The sequence below is a fragment of the Ranitomeya imitator genome, chromosome 2 (assembly GCF_032444005.1).
Source record: "Ranitomeya imitator isolate aRanImi1 chromosome 2, aRanImi1.pri, whole genome shotgun sequence".
Taxonomy (NCBI): domain Eukaryota; kingdom Metazoa; phylum Chordata; class Amphibia; order Anura; family Dendrobatidae; genus Ranitomeya; species Ranitomeya imitator.
In genome coordinates this window covers 455599467-455626585 of record NC_091283.1, presented here as the reverse complement: position 1 = coordinate 455626585, position 27119 = coordinate 455599467, and the positions used below count along the sequence as shown (strand labels likewise).

Sequence of the window (27119 nt, the reverse complement as noted above, 5' to 3'; positions counted from 1 at the left end):
TTTGTGAAAAAAAAAAAGTTAAATGTTCATTTTCTCGGTCTCCCATGACAGCACTACGGAGAGAGGGGATCCGCCCTTCAGGGACAGGAAACCTACAGAGGGAGGTACCTCTCCCTCGCATCAGTTGGTTTCCTGTCCCTGACAGGGAACCTCTTTTCGGTGGTACCTGATAAGAAGACGCCGATGGACCGGGCAGTTGGGTTCCGGCAGCGAGGAGGCTCCTGCCGCGGCTCGTCCAGCTCCCAAAGCCGCCACCGCTGGAACCGAGGGGTTCTTCAGGGTGTGTGGAGGGAGAATGCCGCCGACTCCGAGGGAGGAAGGGGCGCTGGATCACCCGGAGCTCCTGTGCCGATAAGCGCACGCTCTGGGTGTAGAAAGATGGCTGCCGCTCCGGAAATGCGGCAGGACTTTCGGGTCATCTCTGCGCGCATGCGCGGTAGCTTTTTCTCCCTGGAGGATGTGCGTAGGAGCCGGAAGTGCGGTGAACGCCGGGGGTGGATTCAAATAGGGAGATAGTGCACACATAGTGCGACAACTATCTCCCTGCAAGCATGGAGGACAGCGATCCACAGCAGGAACTGCAGCCGAGGCAGCAGCACCACAGGAAGACAGACCCCAAGAGTACCAGGAGAAGTGGGTCTAGCAGTCATTCCACGCAGCGCAGCAGATCTGCTGCAATGACTAACTCTCCTCCTCAAGAGCTTCCTCTACCAGACCCGGGCCCTCCTCCAGAACCGGTACCTACCTCCACATCCGAATAGTGAGTGATCTCCTTGAAAGTGCATATTTTATAATGGGGTTCCCTCTTCTCCCTTACTAGGGAAAGAAGAGGCTGAAGACAAAGAAAAATAGATCCTGCCCCACCTGTAACAAAGCTTTGCCGGGAGCCTGGAACAAAAAGCTTTGTAAATCATGCATTCAACGTTTATTGTGTGAGGAGACTCCCGCCTTCGCGTCTGAACTTAAAACTATAATTAGATCCGAGGTTCAGAATGCCCTTTCATCTTCCAAAAAAGGGAAGGATAAGGTGAAGGAGACGGTATATTCCCACTCTGTCCGATCCTCATCTGAGGACGTGGATTCTGATAATTCTAATTCCTCCCTATCTTCCTCCGAGGAAGATTCGGGTCGTCATTGCTTCCCACTAGAGGAGGTGGATACTCGAGTGAGAGCCGTTAGGGCTACTATGGGGGTTGAGGATCCCAGACCCGATAAAAGGGCCCAAGATATAATATTCGGAGGTCTGGGACAAAAAAAGCGGAGAACATTTCCACTAAATCCCAATGTTCAGACACTGATTAAAAAAGAGTGGGAGAAACCGGATAGGAGAAATTCTTCGGTGCCCTCGCTTAAAAGGAAATATCCCTTTGAAGACGAGGCATCCACTTCCTGGGACAAGGCACCAAAACTGGATGTAGCAGTGGCCAAAGCCTCGAAAAAATTTGCGCTCCCATTCAAGGATATGGGTACCCTCAAAGACCCTTTAGATAAGAAAGCGGATACATTTCTTAAAGGGGCTTGGGGATCGGCTGGGGGTAGCTTGAGACCTGCAGTTGCAGCAACCTGCACCTCCAGATCTTTAATGGTGTGGATTGACCAGCTAGAAAGCCAGATTAAAGATGGGTCACCCAGGAATAAGTTGCTGGATTCAATCCCTGTAATTAGGGCAGCAGCAGCGTTCCTAGCGGACTCAGCAGACTCCGTGCGCTTAACATCCAAGGCCGCTGCTCTCTCCAACGCAGCCAGAAGAACTTTATGGCTTAAGAGTTGGCCTGGGGACCTCCAAACAAAGCTAAAATTATGTTCTATCCCATGTGAGGGGAATTTCTTGTTTGGGGAGACCTTGGATGACATCCTCCAGAAAGCGGGAGACAAAAAGAAGGGGTTTCCAAATTTGGGACCAGCCCCATTCAGACAGTCCTTTCGGAACCGGAGATTTTTTCGTCGGAGACCCCCCCCCCCCCCCCCAGAGAGCAGAATAAGTGGGAAGAAGGGATAGGGGTTACCTTTTCAGCAACACTTCCCGTGACAAAAAGCCCTCCAAATGACATTTTTCCTACGGTGGTGGGGGAAAACTCGCCTCATTCCTTCCCACCTGGAAGAAAATATCCAACAACATCTGGATTTTAAAACTCATACAACCCTCCCCCCCCCCCCCCTGAAATTAGGTAGTGACAAAAACAAGAACTTCGGCAGCAGAACAAGCGGCATTAGAGAGAGAAATTATTTCCCTACTGCAGACATCCGTAATTCTCAGGATGGCGGCCTCCATAGAGGGACAAATAAGAAATTTCCAATACAGGGCTCTCCCGTTCAAGATCTCAATTGCTCCGCGAATATTCACGAAAATAGTAGCGGAAATGACGGCCCACATAAGGGAACAAAATATTATCATAGTCCCTTACTTGGACGATTTTCTTATTGCAAGCGACTCAACTCCAAAGTTGCAGGGAACAGAGAGACCAAGTAATGACTATTCTGACGGAATTGGGTTGGCTCATAAACGTAAAAAAAAATCAAAGTTGGAACCCTGTCAAGTACAGGAGTTCCTCGGACTGACGTTAGACTCCCGGGTTCAAGAATGCCGACTCCCAGGTTCCAAAAAGGACAATATATTGACCATGATAGCACGAACGCTACACAACCCCTCCATGACTCTAAGGAGAGCAATGTCGCTACTGGGCTCTCTATCTTCATGCCTACCAGCGATACCTTTCGCACAATTCCACACAAGGGAGCTTCAGTGGCACATACTAGAGTGGCAGTTAATACTAAAAAACTATTTGGAAAGCTGGGTCATTCTAAATTCCTCAGTTATTCATTCCCTTCTTTGGTTGGTGAAGGAACCAAAATCTTTCAAAGGGAATTCCTTGGGTGCCAAAAATATCTCGTGTAATAACAACCAATGCGAGTCCCAGAGGGTGGGGGGCTCACATGGGAGACAGTCGCTCAGGGAAACTGGACAGTTCAGGAACTATCAGCATCCTCGAACCAAAAAGAACTTTGGGCGGTGCATCGTGCTCTTCTATCTTTTATAACCTACATTCGGGGACATCATGTCTGAATTTTTTCGGACAACAAAGTGACAGTAGCATATATAAATCACCAGGGAGGAACAAGGTCTCTGTCACTGATGAGTTCCTCTGACAAAATTATCAGCCTTGCGGAAGAAAATCTACTATCCCTCTCTGCGCTACATATTCAGGGTTCAAACAACGAAAAGGCAGATTACTTGAGTCGAACCCAGTTGAAACAAGGCGAGTGCCCCCTGAACCAGTCTATCTACAACCAGATCACAGAAATGTGGGGGACCCCAACAATAGACTTATTCGCCAATTCCAAAAACAAGAAAGTAAACATATTTTGCTCACTGAACCCGAATCCCCAGGCTCTAGATGCCTTTCTGATTCCATGGACCCACAAGCTGACATATGTTTTTCCTCCAATCATTCTGATCCCGGCAGTCATTCGGAAAGTCAGAGAGGACAAAACAAAAATGATCCTTATAGCCCCGTTCTGGCCAAAAAGGACATGGTTTTCCTGGCTAAGGATGCTATCGGTCTCAGACCCATGGATCCTACCGAATATACCAGACCTGCTACCGCAAGGGCCGATCTTCCATCCACAAGAGTCGAACTTGCATTTGACAGCCTGGCTTTTGAACGGAGACTATTAAAAGAAAGGGGTTTCTCAGACAACTTAGTTGCTACGTTGTTAAATAGTAGAAAACCTATTACTTCTAAAATATATGGGAAAACATGGAAAAAATTCTTGTCTGTCTCCAAGGTAAAAGTCTAGGATGGGCCTTCAATTGATAAAATACTTGAGTTCCTACAAAAAGGTCTGGAACAGGGGTTAGCGGTCAGTACTCTTAAGGTAGAGATAGTAGCTGTGGGAGCACTTTATAACCAAAATATTGCAGCTAACCCATGGGTAGTAAGATTTGTTAAGGCAATAACAAGATCAAAGCCATTAATTACTCAAAAGATGCCCTCTCGGCATTAACGGGTCCTCCATTTGAACCCATAGAGACGATTCCCATTAAAACATTATCACTTAAGACCATTCTTCTAGTAGCCTTAACATCTCCGCGCAGAATAAGTGATATTCAAGCCCTATCCTCTAACCCACCTTTCACAAAAATATTGGATTATAGAGTCACTCTGAGAGCCGATCCGGCCTATTTGTCAAAAGTGGCGTCAAAATTTCATAGGTCACAAGAAGTATCCCTGCCATCCTTTTGCCCAAACCCCAGAAATGAGAGAGAGCAGAACTTCCATAATCTAGATGTCAGAAGATGTCTAGTCCAATACTTAGATTCCACCAGGGAGTGTACGAAGGAAGGCTCTTTGTTTGTCAGTTTTCAGGGTCCCAGAAAAGGATTCCGGGCATCCAAAGGTACTTTGGCAAGGTGGATAAAGGAGGCAATAGCTTTGGCATATTCATCCACGGGGAATACGATCCCGGATGGTATAAGAGCGCATTCCACAAGAGCAGTAGCTACCTCATGGGCTGAGAGGTCAGAGGTATCAATAGAGCAAATTTGTAAGGCGGCCACCTGGTCATCACCATCAACCTTTTTTAGACACTATAGATTAAATCTAGCCTCTGTGTCTGACTTGACCTTCGGGCGAAGGGTTCTCGAGGCGGTGGTCCCTCCCTATGCTTAGTCTATGCAATTCTCTCCGTAGTGCTGTCATGGGAGACCGAGAAAGTCATAGTTACTCACCGATAACAGTGTTTCTCGGAGCCCATGACAGCACCTGCTTATTCCCTCCCATCACGAGTGCGGTGAGCACCTTTGATTACATATAATTTATATAATATAGTCTAGGCACGGGGTTCCTCTATTATGAAATGTTATAATATGATTTTTTCTCTGTTGTAACTAACCTGGAGGTCCTCCGATGCTCTGTAAACCAATTGATGCGTGGGAGAGGTACTGCCCTTTTATCTGTAGGTTTCCTGTCCCTGAAGGGCGGATCCCCTCTCTCCGTAGTGCTGTCATGGGCTACGAGAAACACCGTTATCGGTGAGTAACTATGACTTTTTCCTTCCACATAGCTTCAGTTCCTGTGAAGTACTGAAGGGTTAATAAACATCTTGAATGTGGTTTTGAGCTTCTTCAGGGATGCAGTTTTTAGAATGTCACTAAGGGTTATTTTCTGTCATATAGATCCCTCAAAGTCGCTTCAAATTTGACATGATCCCTAAAAAATTGGTTTTGTAAATCTTGTTGTAAAAATGAGAACTCACTGATCAAATTTTAACCCTTTATAACTTCCTAACAAAAAAAGTTTAAAAAATTGTGTTGATGTAAAGTAGACATGTGGGGAAATGTTATTTATTAACTATTTTGTGTGACATAACTCTGATTTAAGGGCATAACAATTAAGATTGAAAATTGGAAATTTGACGAAATTTTTTTTTATATTTTCTATCTTGTTCACAAATAAACGCAAGTCATAGCAAACTAATTTTACAACTATCTTGAAGTACAATATGTCAAGGAAGAACAATCTCTGAATCACCAGGATCCGTTGAAGCATACCAGAGTTATTACCACATAAATTGACACCGTTCAGAATTGTAAATTTGGCCTGGTCAGGAAGGTGCAAACAGCCTTGGAGGGTAAAGACACTATATGGCACTGTATTATGGAGAAGTCTCAAAGGGTTTCTTCAGGAATAAAAAAAAAATGGGTTAACTAAATGAAATGTCATGGTAAATAAATTCCTAAACACTTTTAATTAGCAAATCACAATTGTTTTGTCTAGGGAGTGTGATCCGTTTAGAATAATAATGGCCGCCACCTTGATAGACTGACAAAAACATATCTTTTAATGTTTTGAGGAGTTGTCTATTAGCATGTGCAGTAAGAAGCTCCTCTGCTGTGACCTGGAGATAACCCGTGCCTTGTACTGTCATTCAGAATGACAGGGTGGACAGTAGTGTGAGCAGCCTTTTCTTACCTCAGAATCCCTGGTATCTCCAGTATTTGATCAGATAAACAGGGGGGACAGCAATGTGAGCAGCCTCTCCTTACCTCAGCACCATTGGTATTTCCAGTATTAGGTAAGATACACAGGGTGGACAGCAGTGTGAGCAGGCTCTCCTTACCTCAGCACCATTGGTATTTTCAGTATTAGGTAAGATACACAGGGTGGACAGCAGTGTGAGCAGCCTCTTCTTACCTCAGCACCCCTGGTATCTCCAGTATTGGATCAGATAGACAGGGTGGACAGCAGTATGAGCAGCCTCTTTCCTCAGCATCCCTAGTAACTCCAGTATTAGATCAGATGGACATGGTGGACAGCAGTGTGAGCAACCTCTTACCTTAGCATCCCTGGTAACTCCAGTATTAGATCAGACATGGTGGACAGCACTGTGAGCAGCCTCTTACCTCAGAATCCCTGGTAACTCCAGTATTAGATCAGACATGGTGGACAGCACTGTGAGCAGCCTCTTACCTCAGAATCCCTGGTAACTCCAGTATTAGATCAGACATGGTGGACAGCACTGTGAGCAGCCTCTTACCTCAGAATCCCTGGTATCTCCAGTATTCGATCAGATAGACAGGGTGCACAGCAGTGTGAGCAGCCTTTTTTTTTACTTCAGAATCCCTGGTATCTCCAGTATTAGATCAGATAGACATGTTGGACAGCAGTGTGTGAGCAGCCTCTTTTTACCTCAGCACCCTGGAATCTCCAGTATTAGATCAGATGGACATGGTGGACAGCAGCGTGAACAGCTTCTTACCTTAGCATCCCTGGTAACTCCAGTATTAGATCAGATATGGTGGACAGCAGTGTGAGCAGCCTCTTCTTACCTCAGCATCCCTGGTATCTCCAGTATTAGATCAGATAGACATGGTGGACAGCAGTGTGAGCAGCCTCTTCTTACCTCTGCAGCTTGGGTTTCTCATACTTTAAAACTTATTGTCTATGGGCCCACGGTGGGGACCTTCTTGTTCAGACAGAATTTGATAGCTGCAGTCCATCAGTTTCCATTGATTGGCTACAGCCATTACTTAACATTGTTTTTACAGGAGACTGGTGGGAGACACAGAAGCTAGTGTGGAGAAGCGGTGCTGGTTCTGGTGGAGAGTACCATTTTTTTTTTCTTTTATTCCCCACCCTGGGCCCATACACAATGTTTTAAAGTAGGAGAAACCTTCTGCCCTTATTGTCTTTTGTATTATTTAACTTCACATAAGATATATTTGAGACAATATCGGTCATCACATAGACAGTAAAACACGGGGATGCTGGATTATCAGATTCCTTACATGATTTAACAGGTCACATCATGGACCAGGAAGTAATTTTCAGATGATCCAGAACTGTCTTTGATGGCAGATTAGCAAACTTTCCTGTTCCGCTGGATTAATAGTGACTAAAGCCAGACATACAGGTTACTGTGGCCCTGATTTGACTGGTGTTTCTGATATTGTCTTTTGTGTGGATGCTACTCGTTGAAGGGCCATATACTGCTAGATATCTGTAACAAACAAAAACCTTTACTGCATATATAATTGAATATATAATTTACGATTATTACTACACATGTTAGTTACTATTTTCTTAATCAATTTTTATTAATGATTCTCAAAGATACTTAACATATTGTATCTATAAAGCCATAGACACACTCTCTCTCTCTCTCTCTCTCTGTGTATATGTGTGTGTGTGTGTATATATATATATATATATATATATATATATATATATATATATATACACATATACATACACATACAGTGGGGCAAAAAAGTATTTAGTCAGTCAGCAATAGTGCAAGTTCCACCACTTAAAAAGATGAGAGGCGTCTGTAATTTACATCATAGGTAGACCTCAACTATGGGAGACAAACTGAGAAAAAAAAATCCAGACAATCACATTGTCTGTTTTTTTAACATTTTATTTGCATATTATGGTGGAAAATAAGTATTTGGTCAGAAACAAAATTTCATCTCAATACTTTGTAATATATCCTTTGTTGGCAATGACAGAGGTCAAACGTTTTCTGTAAGTCTTCACAAGGTTGCCACACACTGTTGTTGGTATGTTGGCCCATTCCTCCATGCAGATCTCCTCTAGAGCAGTGATGTTTTTGGCTTTTCGCTTGGCAACACGGACTTTCAACTCCCTCCAAAGGTTTTCTATAGGGTTGAGATCTGGAGACTGGCTAGGCCACTCCAGGACCTTGAAATGCTTCTTACGAAGCCACTCCTTCGTTGCCCTGGCGGTGTGCTTTGGATCATTGTCATGTTGAAAGACCCAGCCACGTTTCATCTTCAATGCCCTTGCTGATGGAAGGAGGTTTGCACTCAAAATCTCACTATACATGGCCCCATTCATTCTTTCATGTACCCGGATCAGTCGTCCTGGCCCCTTTGCAGAGAAACAGCCCCAAAGCATGATGTTTCCACCACCATGCTTTACAGTAGGTATGGTGTTTGATGGATGCAACTCCGTATTCTTTTTCCTCCAAACACGACAAGTTGTGTTTCTACCAAACAGTTCCAGTTTGGTTTCATCAGACCATAGGACATTCTCCCAAAACTCCTCTGGATCATCCAAATGCTCTCTAGCAAACTTCAGACGGGCCCGGACATGTACTGGCTTAAGCAGTGGGACACGTCTGGCACTGCAGGATCTGAGTCCAGGGTGGCGTAGTGTGTTACTTATGGTAGGCCTTGTTACATTGGTCCCAGCTCTCTGCAGTTCATTCACTAGGTCCCCCCGCGTGGTTCTGGGATTTTTGCTCACCGTTCTTGTGATCATTCTGACCCCACGGGGTGGGATTTTGCGTGGAGCCCCAGATCGAGGGAGATTATCAGTGGTCTTGTATGTCTTCCATTTTCTAATTATTGCTCCCACTGTTGATTTCTTCACTCCAAGCTGGTTGGCTATTGCAGATTCAGTCTTCCCAGCCTGGTGCAGGGCTACAATTTTGTTTCTGGTGTCCTTTGACAGCTCTTTGGTCTTCACCATAGTGGAGTTTGGAGTCAGACTGTTTGAGGGTGTGCACAGGTGTCTTTTTATACTGATAACAAGTTTAAACAGGTGCCATTACTACAGGTAATGAGTGGAGGAAAGAGGAGACTCTTAAAGAAGAAGTTACAGGTCTGTGAGAGCCAGAAATCTTGATTTTTTTTGTTTCTGACCAAATACTTATTTTCCACCATAATATGCAAATAAAATGTTAAAAAAACAGACAATGTGATTTTCTGGATTTTTTTTTCTCAGTTTGTCTCCCATAGCTGAGGTCTACCTATGATGTAAATTACAGACGCCTCTCATCTTTTTAAGTGGTGGAACTTGCACTATTGCTGACGGACTAAATACTTTTTTGCCCCACTGTGTGTATATATATATATATAAATTGTCTAAGGGGTACTTCCGTCTGTCTGTCCTTCTGTCACGGATATTCATTGGTCCTGGCCTCTGTCTATCATGGAAATCCAAGTCGCTGATTGGTCGCCGCAAAACAGCCACGACCAATCAGCGACGGGCACAGTCCGGAAGAAAATGGCCGCTCCATACTCCCCGCATAAGTGGCCAGCGCCCGCTCCCCGCAGTCACTGTCCCCGGTGCTCCGCTCCCCGTAGTCTGTGTCCCCGGCGCTCCGCTCCCCGCACGCTCCATACTCCCCTCCGGTCATCGCTAACACAGGGTTAATATTGGCGGTAACGCATTCCGTTACAGCCGCTATTAACCCTGTGTCCCCAACCTTTTACTATTGATGCTGCCTATACGGCATCAATAGTATAAATATGTCATGTTAAAAATAATTAAAAAAAAAAACAACCTGCTATACTCACCCTCCGCCGCCTTTCTCGCTCCTCTCCACGCTCCCGGGACCGCTCCATTGCAAGCATCAGGTTCCGCTCCCGTCCCAGGGCTGGTGTGGGACAAGGACCTGCCGTGACGTCACGGTCGGTCATGTGACCGCGACGTCATCATAGGTCCTGCTCACACCAGCGCTGGGACGGGACCGCAAGCTGCTGCTTGCAATGGAGCAATCCCAGGAGCGTGGAGAGGAGCGAGAAAGGCGGCGGAGGGTAAGTATAGCAGGACTTCAACGGGCTAAAGGTGACTATATGATTTTAAAAAAATTTTTTTTAAGTCTCTATACTACGTGCTTCTGTTCTGGGCAATATACTACGTGGCTCTGCTATATACTATGTGGCTGGGCAATATACTACGACGCTGGGCAATATACTACGTGGTTGGGCAATATACTACGTGGTTGGGCAATATACTACGTGGCTCTGTGCTGGGCAATATACTACATGGTTGGGCAATATACTACGTGGCTCTGTGCTGGGCAATATACTACGTGGCTGGGCAATATACTACGTGGCTCTGTGCTGGGCAATATACTATGTGGCTGGGCAATAGTATATTGCTCAGCCACATAGTATATTGCTCAGCCACATAGTATATGTGGCTGAGCAATATACTATGTGGCTGAGCAATATACTACGTGGCTGGGCAATATACTACATGGCTGGGCAATATACTTAGTGGCTGGGCAATATACTACATCACTGGGCAATATACTACTTGGCTGGGCAATATACTACGTGGCTGGGCAATATACTACGTGGCTCTGTGCTGGGCAATATACTACGTGGCTGGGCAATATACTACGTGGCTGGGCAATATACTACGTGGACATGCATATTCTAGAATACCCGATGCGTTAGAATCGGGCCACCATCTAGTGTATATATATTTATATAAATATACACTAGATGGTGGCCCAATTCTAACGCATTCTAATCGGGTATTCTAGAATATTATTATTATACTTTTTTTTTTTTTTTTTTATTGCGCCATTTATTCCATGGCGCTTTACATGTGAATACGAGGCAAATATAGACAAATACATTAAACATGAGCAGATAACAGGCACACGAGTACATAAGGAGGGAGGACCCTGCCCGCGAGGGCTTACAGTCTGCAGGGGATGGGTGATGAAACACTAGGAGAGGGTAGGGCAGGTTGCGCGGCGGTTCAGTAACTTCAGGATCACTGCAGGCTGTAGGCTTGTCGGAAGAGGTGGGTCTTCAGGTTCTTTTTGAAGGTTTCTATGGTAGGCGAGAGTCTGATGTGTTGGGGTAGAGAGTTCCAGAGTATGGGGCAAGCACGGGAGAAGTCTTGGATGCGGTTGTGGGAAGAAGAGATGAGAGGGGAGTAGAGAAGGAGGTCTTGAGAGGATCGGAGGTTGCGTGTAGGTAGGTACCGGGAGACCATGTCACAGATGTATGGAGGAGACAGGTTGTGGATGGCTTTGTATGTCATTGTGAGGGTTTTGAACTGGAGTCTCTGGGCGATAGGAAGCCAGTGAAGGGCTTGACATAGGGGAGAGGCTGGGGAATAGCTGGGAGATAGGTAGATTAGTCGGGCAGCAGAGTGTAGGATGGATTGGAGCGGTGCCAGAGTGCTAGAGGGGAGTCCAGAGAGTAGGAGGTTGCAGTAGTCGAGGCGGGAGATAAGGTATGCACTAGCGTTTTTGCGGTGTTGCGGTCAAGGAAAGCACGGATCCGGGAAATATTTTTGAGTTTGAGACGGCAGGAGGAGGCAAGGGCTTGGATATGTGGCTTGAAAGAGAGGGCAGAGTCGAGGATCACCCCGAGGCACCGGACGTGTGGGACTGGGGAAAGTGAGCAGCCATTGACATTGATGGATAGGTCTGGTGGAGGGGTAGAGTGAGATGGGGGAAAGATGATGAATTCTGTTTTGTCCATGTTCAGTTGTAGAAAGCGAGCAGAAATGAAGGCTGAAATAGCAGACAGACAGTGCGGGATTTTGGTAAGTAAGGAGGTGAGGTCAGGTCCGGATAGGTAGATCTGCGTGTCATCAGCGTAGAGATGGTACTGCATACCGTGGGATTCTATGAGCTGTCCCAGGCCGAAAGTGTAGATGGAGAAGAGTAGGGGTCCTAGAACAGAGCCTTGAGGAACACGACTGACAAGGGGCGAAGTGAGGAGGTGGTGTGGGGGAGGGAAACACTGAATGTTCGGTCTGTCAGATATGACGAGATCCAGGAAAGGGCCAAGTCTGTGATGCCAAGAATATGCATGTCCACGTAGTATATTGCACAGCCCACGTAGTATATTGCACAGCCCACGTAGTATATTGCACAGCCCACGTAGTATATTGCACAGCCCACGTAGTATATTGCCCAGCCACGTAGTATATTGCCCAGCCACGTACTGCAAGCACAAGCATTTTAGTAGATTGATGGTTGAGGAAAGGATGGATTCTGGAGATATTTTTGAGCTGGAGGCGACAGGAGGTGGAAAGAGCTTGGATGTGCGGTTTGAAGGACAGGGCAGAGTCAAGGGTTACTCCGCGGCAGTGGACTTCCGGTACGGGGGAAAGCGTGATGTCGTTTATTGCGATAGATAGGTCAGGTATGGAAGATCTATGGGATGGAGGAAAGATAAGTTCAGATTTGTCCACATTGAGTTTGAGGAAGCGAGAGGAGAAGAAGGAGGATATGGCTGATAGACACTCTGGGATTCTGGACAGCAGAGAGGTGATGTCTGGGCCAGAAAGGTAGGTCTGAGTGTTATCAGCATAAAGGTGGTACTGGAATCCATGGGACTTTATGACTTGTCCCAGGCCAAGTGTGTGGATTGAGAAGAGTGGGGGTCCTAGAACAGAGCCTTGGGGGACTCCCAACAGAGAGAGGGTGGGATGAGGAGGTAGTGTGGGAGTGGGAGACGCTGAATGCCCGCGGTTGGAAAGGTATGAGGAGATCCAGGATAGGGCGAGGTCTTTGATGCCAAAGGAGGAGAGGATCTGTAGTAGGAGGCAGTGGTCAACTGGGTCGAAAGCAGAGGACAGGTCTAGAAGGAGGAGTACAGAGTATTGTCCGTTAGCTTTGGCTGTAAGTAGGTCATTAGTGATTTTGTTCAGGGCTGTGATCTTGGAGAGGGAGGTTATGGGGTTTGGGCATTGGTCTGGTATACAAAGGGGTTGTGGTTGTTGAACAATGAAGACTTGTCTTGTTTGGTCAATCTTATTTTTAAAGTGTGTGGCAAAGTCCTCCGCAGAGATGAGGGAGGTTGGAGGGGGCAGTGGGGGGCGGAGGAGGGAGTTAAAGGTTTTTAATAACTGTTTGGGGTTGTAGGATAGGGAGGTTACGAGGGTTGTGAAGTAGGTGACAGCAGATTTAAAAGCGATTGTTGCCTGTTTGAATGCAGTGAAGTCGTCTTGCGAATATGTTTTCTTCCAGTGCCGCTCTGCAACCCTGGACAGTTGCCGTAGCTTTTTACTGGTGTCATTGTGCCAGGGTTGTCTATTGATATGTCGCACTCTGCCATGAACGAGAGGGGCGACTGTGTCAATAGCTGATGCGAGAGTGGCATTGTAGAAAGCAGTGTCTGTGTCGTGGAGTGAGGATTTGGATGCTAGTGGTAGGATTGAGTCAGAGAGCATGTGGGAGTCTAGGTGTGCAAGGTTTCTGTGGGGGTGCGCATGTTGCTGGACATGGCTGACCGGTGAGGAGGACAGGGATTAGAAAGTGAGCAGATGGTGGTCGGATAGAGGGAGAGGGGAGGTGGGGAAGTTAGATAGACAGCAGAGACGGGTGAAGACTAGGTCTAGGGTATATCCGTCTGTGTGGGTGGCTGTGGAGGACCACTGAGTAAGTCCAAAAGATGAAGTAAGGGACAGAAGTTTGGAGGCTGTTGACTGAGGGGTATCAGTGGGGATGTTGAAGTCACCCATGATGATGGTGGGAATGTCAGCAGAGAGATAGTGAAGAAGCCAGGTGGAGAATTGGTCAATAAAGGCAGTGGCTGGGCCTGGAGGTCGGTAATCTATCTTTCTAAATGTCAAAGTTCTGCTTCTCCAGGTGACTCTCTGGATCACTGGGCACAGTAAAGAATTCCATATTATCTTGTGCCTTTGAACCATTATTGTGTAAAGGTACCGTCACACTGAATGATATCGCTAGCGATCTGTGACGTTGCAGCGTCCTGGCTAGCGATATCGTTGAGTTTGACAGGCAGCAGCGATCAGGATCCTGCTGTGCCATCGTTGGTCTGAGCAGAAAGTCCAGAACTTTATTTCGTCGCTGGACTCCAGCAGACATCGCTGAATCGGCGTGTGTGACGCCGATTCAGCGATGTCTTCACTGGTAACCAGGGTAATCATCGGGTTACTAAGCGCAGGGCCGCACTTAGTAACCCGATGTTTACCCTGGTTACCAGCGTAAACGTAAAAAAAAACAAACACTACATACTTACATTCCGGTGTCTGTCCCCCGGCGCTGTGCTTCTCTGCACTGTGTAAGCGCCGGCCGGAAAGCAGAGCACTGTGCTTTCCGGCTGGCGCTCAGTCAGTGCAGAGAAACACAGCGTCTGGGGACAGACACCGGAATGTAAGTATGTAGTGTTTTTTTTTTTTTTACGTTTACGCTGGTAACCAGGGTAAACATCGGGTTACTAAGCGCGGCCCTGTGCTTAGTAACCCGATGTTTACCCTGGTTACCAGGGGACTTCGCATAGTTGGTCGCTGGAGAGCTGTCTGTGTGACAGCTCTCCAGCGACCACACAGAGACGCTGCAGCGATCGGGATCAATGTCTAGATCGCTGCAGCGTCGCTAAATGTGAGAGTACTTTAATTCTGAGTTTCTTCAGTAGTGACCACTGCAGGGGAATTGTTTGGCTAGCAGCATTAGGTATAGGCCACCAAACCGTCTTGTTTCTGTAAAAGGCAATGTGATGAGACATCACCCTTTAATCATAACATTTTTCCTGCTACAGTCACCACTACATGGAGCTCACAGAATATACGGAAGGTTTATTATTAAGATGAATGTATGCTGTGTAAATCCTGTTATCTTATTGGGGTTCTCTCTCTCTTTTTTTCACAGAGGGTTTCAAAGAGGCAGCAGAGAAATTCCGGATGGAGTCTGGAATTGAGCCTAGTGTAGACCTGGAGAGCCTGGATGAAAGGATTAAGATTCGGGAGATGATTCTTAAAGGACAGATACAGGAAGCCATCGCCCTGATCAACTCCCTTCATCCTGAGTTACTGGACACACACCGTTACCTGTATTTCCACTTGCAGGTCAGACCAGGGATGGCACAGGGTTAGAGTATCGCTTCATACAAAACTCACAGGACAGCTGAGGTTTGGGGAGCTGTTTGGTAGGATTGGGAAAATTTTAAAGGGGTATTCCAATCACCAAGATCCTATCCCAATATGTAGTAGGTATAATAATAATAATAATAATTTTAGCAAATAGCTTTTTCCAAAGCGTTTGATACCGTGCCGCACAAGAGGTTGGTACACAAAATGAGAATGCTTGGTCTGGGGGAAAATGTGTGTAAATGGGTTAGTAACTGGCTTAGTGATAGAAAGCAGAGGGTGGTTATAAATGGTATAGTCTCTAACTGGGTCGCTGTGACCAGTGGGGTACCGCAGGGGTCAGTATTGGGACCTGTTCTCTTCAACATATTCATTAATGATCTGGTAGAAGGTTTACACAGTAAAATATCGATATTTGCAGATGATACAAAACTATGTAAAGCAGTTAATACAAGAGAAGATAGTATTCTGCTACAGATGGATCTGGATAAGTTGGAAACTTGGGCTGAAAGGTGGCAGATGAGGTTTAACAATGATAAATGTAAGGTTATACACATGGGAAGAAGGAATCAATATCACCATTACACACTGAATGGGAAACCACTGGGTAAATCTGACAGGGAGAAGGACTTGGGGATCCTAGTTAATGATAAACTTACCTGGAGCAGCCAGTGCCAGGCAGCAGCTGCCAAGGCAAACCGGATCATGGGGTGCATTAAAAGAGGTCTGGATACACACGATGAGAGCATTATACTGCCTCTGTACAAATCCCTAGTTAGACCGCACATGGAGTACTGTGTCCAGTTTTGGGCACCGGTGCTCATGAAGGATATAATGGAACTAGAGAGAGTACAAAGGAGGGCAACAAAATTAATAAAGGGGATGGGAGAACTACAATACCCAGATAGATTAGCGAAATTAGGATTATTTAGTCTAGAAAAAAGACGACTGAGGGGCGATCTAATAACCATGTATAAGTATATAAGGGGACAATACAAATATCTCGCTGAGGATCTGTTTATACCAAGGAAGGTGACGGGCACAAGGGGGCATTCTTTGCGTCTGGAGGAGAGAAGGTTTTTCCACCAACATAGAAGAGGATTCTTTACTGTTAGGGCAGCGAGAATCTGGAATTGCTTGCCTGAGGAGGTGGTGATGGCGAACTCAGTCGAGGGGTTCAAGAGAGGCCTGGATGTCTTCCTGGAGCAGAACAATATTGTATCATACAATTATTAGGTTCTGTAGAAGGACGTAGATCTGGGGATTTATTATGATGGAATATAGGCTGAACTGGATGGACAAATGTCTTTTTTCGGCCTTACTAACTATGTTACTATGTAAATACAACCAATGTTGGGTTTTTAGATTTTCTGTCTCTGACCACAGTTTTTAAAGGATAATGGTAAATCCAGGTTTAAATTTTTTTTGTCCCTAAGGAGATGCTATTTTTTTTCTTCAAAAAATATATCCTAGGTTATAAAAGTGCTCCCTTCACATCCAGTGACCACTACAGCGAGTGTTTGTGTGTTCTCAATGGGTAGCGGGGAGAAAGACCCTTCCAGACTCTGGCTTCTCTTCCCCAGCATCATCTATTGTGGGAAAGTCAGGCGGCCCATGCACATCAGCTAGTCAGGGGTCCCAACGAAATTGGTGGATTTGGCTGACTTCTATCTAATGTGTATGGGGGACTTAGGATCCTAACAAACCGCACCCCTTATCTTTGCTTCTTGACCTGGAAGTGATGGATATTGATAAAGTAGTTTAGAGCAGAAGTCACCCGTTCTTCTTTTCATTCTTCAGCAACAACATCTGATAGAGCTGATCAGGCAGCGGGAGACAGAAGCCGCCCTAGAGTTTGCCCAGACACAGTTGGCCGAGCAGGGAGAGGAGAGCAGAGAGTGCCTGACTGAGATGGAACGGACGCTGGCGCTATTAGCCTTCGACAACCCGGAGGAATCTCCATTCGGTGATTTGCTGAACATGATGCAGCGACAGAAGGTATTCTTTACAGGCCACAAATCGGACAGGATTTAGGCCTTTTCATGAATGGTCAAATCATAAAGTGTAGCAGCATATTGACCTGTAGGTAGAGGTGGCTGTATGTAGGTAGTAAGAAAGTGGCCATGTTTTTAATAAACAGCGGCAGCTATGTCCACTGGTTTTATGTGGTATTGCTTCTTCATTAACATCAGTGAAAGTAAGCTGCAATACCACACTGAACCGATTTACAAGGATGGCGCTAAGAAAGCAGCCATGTTTTTCTTAATATGTGCAATACCTTTTAGTCAATTGTTGGGAAGGCACATGTGATAGGTGGCCTTTATAACTCTAAAGAGAACCTGTGTGTTGGGTAATTCAGTTCACTTAATTCTCAGAAACACCCCCATGATCACATTCTGATGACTCTTATTCTTAACCAGCAGGGGCTAGCAAAAATGTGTCAGATGCAAAATCCTCACTTCCCTTATCTGGGGTTAGTCTGTCCAGCCTAAAAGACCAATATTGCCTTTAATTACAAATAAAAATGCGTTAAGTGTAATTATCGTTAAAGGGAACCTGTCGCCAGGTTTGGCCTATATGAGATGTGCCCATCACCATTCAGGGCTGATATATAACGTTCTATAATGCTGTATATCTGCCCCCAACGCAACCTGTAAGAGAAGAAAAAGGGCTTTTTTTATACTCATCTGCGGGGTGGTCCGATCCGATGGGTGTCGCTGGTCTTGGTCCAGCGCCTCCCTTCTTCTTGCGTTGCTGTCCTCCTTGCATCGTGTGGATGACGCGTCCCTACATCATCCACACAGGCTCCTCGGCATCACGCTCCGGCGTAGGCGTACTTCTCTGTCCTGTTGAGGGCAGAGCAAAGTACTGCAGTGCGCAGGTGCCGGGAAATGTTCAAGAGCCCCGGCACCTGCGCACTGCAGTACTTTGCTCTGCCTTCAACAGGGCAGGTAAGTACGCCTGCGCAGGAACGCGATGCCGAGGAGCCTGTGTGGATGATGTAGGGACGTGTCATCCGCAAGAAGGAGAACGGCGATCATAAGAAGTAGGGATGCGTCGGACCAAGAACATCGATGCCCCGTACATGAGTATAATAAAAGTATTTTTCTTCTCTTACAGGTCAGGTTGGGGGCTAATGTACAGCATTATAGAATGTTATATAACAACCCTGAAAGGTGGTGGGTGGCCGCATCTCATATCGGCCAAACCTGGTGACAAGTTCCCTTTAAATGGGTTGTCCAGTCTTTTGGTAAAAGTCTGCAGTCAAACAGTCACTGCAGACTTCTAAACCCTCCCAGTGTGTGCACCATAGAATTCTCCAGGGTTGGCAGAGAGGTTGGGCAATTACGTGACCACAGGGCCGTGCACATCTAATCAGAATGTTGCCAGACGTATACATATCACACATCTACGGTCACATGATCTCTCACATTTACCGCTGACAGCGGAGAATCCTGATAGCGTTTGATGTTCATGCTGTGAGGATACTGAGAGACTGCAGACTTTAAGTAAAAGACTGGACAACCACTTTAAGGTGATCATTGTGCCCACTGTAATTGACCTTTTATTGGCATCTTATCACACCTGGCTTTTAGGGTGTGTGCACACGTTCAGATTTTTTCACGGTTTTTTTGCATTTTTTTTGCGATAACAACACTATAAAAACGCATTAAAAATGCAGTCATATGCATCCTATCATTTAGAATGCATCCTGCAATTTTTGTGCACATGATACATTTTTTTCCGCCAAATAATGCATTGCAGTAAAAAAAGCAGCATGTTCATTGATTTTACGGATTTTTCGCAATTTTCCCGCTATTTAATGCATTGAGAAAAAACGCAAAAAAACCGCATGCGGATTTCTGGCAGAAATGTCCAGTTTTTGTCAGGAAATTTCTGCAGGAAATCCTGACGTGTGCACATACCCTTAAAGATTATTTCCCCAAGGATGATGGGGGTCTAACTCCTGGTAAGCTGACACCAGTGGCAGTGAAGTATCCTGTTCTTTTCATTGCCTAGGTGTTGTGCTTAGTAAGACAATCAAAATCCCCCCAAAACCTTCAGTTTTGCATTGATTTCATTTGTCATTTGGCACAACACACATTTTACCTAAAATCCATATACACCCTCCGTAACTCAGATGTATTATGTACTTACAGGTTTGGAGTGAAGTCAACCAGGCCGTCTTAGACTACGAGAACCGCGAGTCCACACCCAAACTTGCAAAACTCCTTAAACTGCTCCTTTGGGCTCAGAACGAGCTTGACCAGAAGAAAGTGAAATACCCCAAGATGGCTGACCTCAGTAAAGGCACAGTGGAGGACCCCAAGTAACACCCCCACCAATGGGGGGCATACCCAGAACGTGTGCGACCTCCTGCATTACCAGTCTGTGACTGCAGCGTTGTTTTCTGTTTTTTCCTTACCAGCACCAAACCTGGACACTTCTTCACCGAGCCAGTTCCTCATGGGGCACAGATTTACAAGGGGCAAGGGTTCAACCTAGCCAAGCAAAGGCCTGCGAGGTTAAAAAAAAAAAATAATGGTGTTTTTTTTTTCTTCCTATGGTCCCTTGGCTGTCCTGCATATGACTACAGTCAATTGTCCCACTGATCTCGAGAGGAAATTTATGGAAGGAGTAGTAGTCTATGCATTTTACCATAGGATTACAGAGTATTTAAGCCACAGTACAATGATCTGTGACCTATATATTTATGAAGCTCATTTTTACCATAGCCTTCTATGAACTGTCTCATAAAATTTAATTTATAACCTTTATAATCAATCCGGCCCCTGTAATATTGTCATTATTTTTTTATATTGTGATAATTATAGTTGCATTGTATTGCATATATATTTGCTGTGGCCTAGTTCTTCTCCAATATTATTTTCTGTATGACATGACTATTTGGGGTAGCTCTTGTGTGCATGTATGAATCAGTGTGATCTCAAAAAGATCCGTAGTTACATCCTGTATTATACTCCCAGAGCTGCACTCACTATTCTGCTGGTGGAGTCACTGTGTACATACATTACATTACTAATCCTGAGTTACATCCTGTATTATACCCCAGAGCTGCACTCACTATTCTGCTGGTGGAGTCACTGTGTACGTACATTACCTTACTTACCCTGTACTGATCCTGAGTTACATCCTGTATTATACCCCAGAGCTGCACTCACTATTCTGCTGGTGCAGACACTGTGTACATACATTGCATTACTTATCCTGTACTGATCCTGAGTTACATCCTGTATTATACCCCAGAGCTGCACTCACTATTCTGCTGGTGCAGACACTGTGTACATACATTGCATTACTTATCCTGTACTGATCTGAGTTACATCCTGTATTATACTCCAGAGCTGCACTCACTATTCTGCTGGTGAGTCACTGTGTACATACATTACATTACTTATCCTGTACTGATCCTGAGTTACATCCTGTATTATACTCCAGAGCTGCACTCACTATTCTGCTGGTGCAGTCACTGTGTACATACATTACATTACTTATCCTGTATTGATCTGAGTTACATCCTGTATTATACTCCAGAGCTGCAATCACTATTCTGCTGGTGCAGTCACTGTGTACATACATTACATTACTTATCCTGTACTGATCCTGACTTACATCCCGTATTATACTCCAGAGCTGCACTCACTATTCTGCTGGTGCAGTCACTGTGTACATACTGTACATTACATTACTTATCCTGTACTGATCCTCAGTTACATCCTGTATTATACTCCAGAGCTGCACTCACTATTCTGCTGCACTCACTATTCTGCTGGTGCAGTCACTGTGTACATACATTACATTACTTATCCTGTACTGATCCTGAGTTACATCCTGTATTATACTCCAGAGCTGCACTCACTGTTCTGCTGGTGCAGTCACTGTGTACATACATTGCATTGCTTATCCTGTACTGATCTTAGTTACATCCTGTATTATACCCCAGAGCTGCACTCACTATTCTGCTGGTGCAGTCACTGTGTACATACATTACATTACTTATCCTGTACTGATCCTGAGTTACATCCTGTATTATACTCCAGAGCTGCACTCACTATTCTGCTGGTGCAGTCACTGTGTACATACATTACATTACTTATCCTGTATTGATCTGAGTTACATCCTGTATTATACTCCAGAGCTGCAATCACTATTCTGCTGGTGCAGTCACTGTGTACATACATTACATTACTTATCCTGTACTGATCCTGACTTACATCCCGTATTATACTCCAGAGCTGCACTCACTATTCTGCTGGTGCAGTCACTGTGTACATACTGTACATTACATTACTTATCCTGTACTGATCCTCAGTTACATCCTGTATTATACTCCAGAGCTGCACTCACTATTCTGCTGGTGCAGTCACTGTGTACATACATTACATTACTTATCCTGTACTGATCCTGAGTTACATCCTGTATTATACTCCAGAGCTGCACTCACTGTTCTGCTGGTGCAGTCACTGTGTACATACATTACATTGCTTATCCTGTACTGATCTTAGTTACATCCTGTATTATACCCCAGAGCTGCACTCACTATTCTGCTGGTGCAGTCACTGTGTACATATATTACATGAATTATCCCATACTGATCCCGAGTTGCAACTTGATTTATATAGAAGCGCTGTGCTCACAACCAAATTACTGTACAGTAACTTGTGTAAAGACGAAAGTAATGAAGCTCAGTGCAGACAATGAGGAAGCTGTTATAGAAATTTTGACTAGATAGCTCTGCAGTGTAACACAAGATGTAACTCAGGATCAGTACAGGATAAGTATGTATGTACACAGTGCTCCACCAGCAGAATAGTGAGTGCAGCTCTGGAGTATAATACAGGATATAACTCAGGATCAGAACGGCATAAGTAATGTAATGGATGTACACAGTGACTCCACCAGCAGAATAGTGAGTGCAGCTCTGGAGTATAATACAGGATATAACTCAGGATCAGTACAGGATAAGTAATGTAATGTATGTACACAGTGACTGTACCAGCAGAATAGTGAGTGCAGCTCTGGAGTATAATACAGGATGTAACTCAGGATCAGTACGGCATATGTAATGTAATGGATGTACACAGTGACTCCACCAGCAGAATAGTGAGTGCAGCTCTGGAGTATAATACAGGATATAACTCAGGATCAGTACAGGATAAGTAATGTAATGTATGTACACAGTGACTGTACCAGCAGAATAGTGAGTGCAGCTCTGGAGTATAATACAGGATGTAACTCAGGATCAGTACGGCATATGTAATGTATGTACACAGTGACTCCACCAGCAGAATAGTGAGTGCAGCTCTGGAGTATAATACAGGATATAACTCAGGATCAGTACAGGATAAGTTATGTAATGTATGTACACAGTGATTTCACCAGCAGAATAGTGAGTGCAGCTCTGGATTATAATATAGGATATAACTCAGGATCAGTACAGGATAAGTAATGTAATGTATGTACACAGTGACTCCACCAGCAGAATAGTGAGTGCAGCTCTGGAGTATAATACAGGATGTAACTCAGGATCAGTACAGGATAAGTAATGTAATGTATGTACACAGTGATTTCACCAGCAGAATGGTGAGTGCAGCTCTGGGGTATAATACAGGATGTAATACAGAAGGGGCATCTTTTGTGCGTATTTTACCTAGCTCTAAGCTGTGAAGTGATGATTAGAGCCGGGGTACGTTCTTACATAGACCTGTGTTTACTATTAATGATTGAAAGCAATAAGTGATGCATAACTCTTATCAGGGGTCGTTGCTCCATCCGGTTAGTACTGAGCAGCGATCGTACACTTGTTATAGTCCTAGTGGCCCTTCTCTACCTCTGGGGGTCTGATCCATACATAGATCACCCATTGGCTAATTACAGTTATGTAGATTGCAGCAGTTAGCATCATACAGTATAAACACTGAAGTTATAGGAGAAGGGATCTCTGCTCCTTAACACACAAACATAGTAAACTCCTGGAAAATATGGGTAACGTGCAAGGATCGAGCAGGATAAATAAATCGAGGGGGAAGGGGTTACTTCAAATTGCGAGCAGATGTTTGCAGAGTAAGGTGATCTGCATGTGAGGGATTTCTGGTCACTAAATGATTGCGGCTTCTGTATTGTCCCCTGATATGGCTGACGCCTAGTATATTAATTACCGTCTTCTCTCAGACAGAACAGGTACCGGTATGGTTGTGGCAGTCCTTCCATAACATAGTGTACAGCCTTACTGACAATGGAGCAGCTGTTCGGTGTTGGTTTTCCTGCAAAGATTACGTGCATGAGTAGCCTTAAGGCCCCGTACACATTGGACTGTCAGCTGATAATAGATTCGGCCAACGGTCTAATGTGTATGGGAGCGATGGCCGACCGATGGTCTGGACAGATATTGATTGCTCATATCTGATTTCGGACCGCCGATCACATTGTTCTGTAGATAAGCCACCATCTATTGTGTATGGCCAGCCTTGGGCTACAGTTTTGCGTGTAGGCAGGAAGGATAAAGGGGCACGGTCTTTTCTTAAATTCTGGTTTGCGAGAACTCAGGTGTCGAGGAGACTGGGTGAGAAACCATTCCCTTCCTCTTCCATCCCGCAGCGATGCATGCCAGCCATACTATTCCTACAAGTAACGAGGATCATACTCTTATAGTGAGTAATTGCTATGTAAGCGATTTCCTTCTATATTCTGCACATAATGCTTTTCCCGTGCCCTAAGCTTGGTGAGTGTTGCATTAGATTGTCACTCCCTCCAAAGCCATTGTCCCATTGTGTATGACATGGGCTGTGTACCCAGCAGGGAAGTGGCCGGTTCCCAGCATTTATTATCCTCTCTACCACCTGAAGGCAACTAAGGTGACACTGACATTTTAGCAATCCGAGTATAATAGCTAATGCCCCGGTGCCATATGATGGCTTAGCTAGGCTGGGTGCCAGACAGGATTATTGGAAAGCTGGATGACCATTCCATTGTCGCTGTAGTGGCAGCCATATTGCTTAGCAGATATGTGTAGCTAGATATGAACAACTTATTGGCCTGGAGACTGGTATATAGCTGACTATTTCGAGTCCCGTCAGTGATAAATGTACAGCGCTGCACATAGTGGAAGCAGTCATGTTGTGCAAGGTGTTACATGCCAGCCCATAACTTAGGCTACTTTCACACTAGCGTTGTTTGGTATGCGTCGCAATGCGTCGTTTTGGGGAAAAAACGCATCCTGCAAAGTTGTCTGCAGGATGCGTTTTTTCCCCATAGACTAACATTTGCGGCGCATTGCCACACGTCGCAACCGTCGTGCGACGGTTGCGTCGTGTTGTGGCGGACCGTCCGAACAAAAATACGTTACTTGCAACGTTTTTTTGAGCGTCGTGTCCGCCATTTCCAACCGCGCATGCGTGGCCGGAACTCCACCCCCACCTCCCCGCAACTCGCAATGGGGCAGCGGATGCGCTGGAAAAATGCATCCGCTGCCCCCGTTGTGCAGCGCTTCCACAGTATGCGTCGGTACGTCGGCCCGACGCACTGCGACGGGCCGAGTACGACGCTAGTGTGAAAGTAGCCTTAGCTGTATATGGTACTAGGAAAGCTAGGCAGCTGGTGTGGTCACCTGGCATTCATCTTCCTAAAACAGCGCCACATCTATCCTCAGGTTATTTTTGGTATTTCAGCTCAGCCCTATTGGAGCTGAGCTTTAATAGCAGACAATCCTGTGCTCCGGTGTGGCACCATTTTTGTAATACTGGCATTGTATTGCTTCTACTGTGAACTGCAGATACTATATACTATAAAGCATTGGTATCCCAGAGGGTGTGAAACTACAGCTCCCAGCATTGTAGTTTCACACCCACTAGCATGCTACGGCTTCTACCAAAGGGCATTTATTTGTCATTGTAATATGATCATTCCCCTTATGTTTTGGGGGAGATACAGCTCATACATCATCTATGTAGGGGACATGCATGGAAACTGGTTCTAGTTAACACCAATCACCTCCTTCTTTCCTTTTCTTGTTAGACAGGTCATGCTGTATAGGTCTGCGGGAGAATGCAGGGGTGGCACTCCACTGCGTCCGGGAGGGGGTGGGGGTGCATTACATTGTATATAGCAGTCTGCCTTTGTATATAGTTTTACATTTTTGCAGGTTGTATCCATTGATTGATTGACGTGTGCGTGTGTGCGCTGTATAAGATGTGCATCCAACCCGAAAGAGGTTAGTCTAATGTTTTACAATTAAAATACCTGAGACCGGAAACTTGTCCTGCCAACTCTTTATTTTACCGACTTCCAAGGTTTAATGGGTCCTGCTGTCATCTACATGTATAGGATGAATGGCTATAGTCTCACTGCAGCATCTTCATTGATATCTATGGGAGTGACGGGAAACTGCAACAGCACCAGATCCTTTCCTCCCAAAAGATGATGGTCTAAGACCTGCACCTATCTTTGAATTTATTCCTGTGAAGGACAAACCTGTTTCCATATGTTCCGTAATGGGGACGAAAGCTGTGACTTAATTTTCACTCTAGAGGTTTCCAAAAGTGTGAATCCGTCAGTGATCATCTGGTCTTTGGGAGAAGAGTTTTGTCCTATACAGTAGGTCTCTTTATCAGGGCTGTGGAGTCTGTGTCATGGAAATTGAGCAGTCGAAGTCAAAGGTTTGGCTAAAGGTACCGTCACACTAAGTGACGCTGCAGCGATACCGACAACGATGTCGATCGCTGCAGCGTCGGTGTTCGGTCGCTGGAGAGCTGTCACACAGACAGCTCTCCAGCGACCAACGATGCCGGTAACCACGGTAAACATTGGGTTACTAAGCGCAGGGCCGCGCTTAGTAACCCGATGTTTACCCTAGTTACCATCGTAAAAGTAAAAAAACAAACACTACATACTTACCTTACTTTATTTCGTTGCTGGACTCCCTGCAGACATCGCTGAATCGGCGTGTGTGACGCCGATTCAGCGATGTCTTCACTGGTAACCATGGTAAACATTGGGTTACTAAGTGCAGGGCCGCGCTTAGTAACCCAATGTTTACCCTGGTTACCAGCGTAAAAGTAAAAAACAAAAAAAACACTACATACTTACCTTCCGCTGTCTGTCCCCCGCTCTGCTTCTCTGCACTGTGAGCGCCGGCCAGCCGGAAAGCACAGCGTTGACGTCACCGCTGTGCTCTGCTTTCCGGCCGCTGTGCTCACAGTCAGTGCAGGAAAGCACAGCGCCGGGGGACAGACTGCGGAAGGTATCTTTTTTTTTAACTTTTATGCAGGTAACCAGGGTAAACAACGGGTTACTAAGCGCGGCCCTGCGATCGGAATCGTTGTCTGGATCGCTGCAGCGTCGCTAAATGTGAAGGTACCTTTACCGACTCCACAGCCCTGGCAGGGCTGCGGAGTCGGAGCCCATTTTGGTGGAGTCGGTGTCGTGGAAATTGAGGAGTCGGAGGTTTGGCTTACCAACTCCACAGCCCTGCTCTTGATAGTTTGGACTTTATTGATCCCCTAGGTCAGGACTGAGGCATTAGGAGACTTGTAGCTCCTCCCATGCTTAAGCCCTTTCATGCTTAGCAGCTCAGAAGCCAGATATCTACGAAGTCCTACAGCGGGAAGCAGCCCAATTCCAGTCCAAGGGTAAGGTTCTCTGTGGAGACCTCAATGCCAGGACGGGTACAGAAACGGGCTGTCACCAGATGGAAACACATAAGTGCTGGGAAATTAGTCCTTCTACAGCTACTCAGTACAGACTGCAAGAAACAGCTATGATAGAGTGGTGAACAAAAGCAGCAGAACACTGCTGAATCTGTGCTGGAGCCTGGGGCTGTATATACTGAATGGGCGCATCGGGGGGACTCATTAGGGAGATTTACACTAAATTCACATGTGGAGACAGTAGTGTGATGGATTATGCTATAACATGCATGGACCCAGCAAACATAAATGCCTTCATAATCACCCCTGAAACCCACTTGTCAGACCACAACCAGAT

General features: G+C 45.5%; 1 protein-coding gene across 3 annotated transcripts in view; it reads left to right on the top strand.

Moving 5' to 3' along the window:
- The window catches only part of GID8 (GID complex subunit 8 homolog), a 40735-nt gene extending 15346 nt beyond the window's left edge, over window positions 1-25389 (top strand). For 2 of the 3 annotated variants that reach the window (XM_069751146.1, XM_069751145.1), the window contains exons 3-6: window positions 14899-15095; window positions 16917-17114; window positions 19277-24289; window positions 24703-25389. In XM_069751146.1, coding sequence (XP_069607247.1) covers window positions 14899-15095; window positions 16917-17114; window positions 19277-19450 — 569 coding nt within the window. In that variant the 3' untranslated portion in view covers window positions 19451-24289; window positions 24703-25389. Of the gene's footprint in view, window positions 1-14898; window positions 15096-16916; window positions 17115-19276 lie in introns of all 3 variants that reach the window. The other variant, XM_069751147.1, reaches the window with a different exon arrangement.
- Window positions 25390-27119: the final 1730 nt, after the last annotated feature.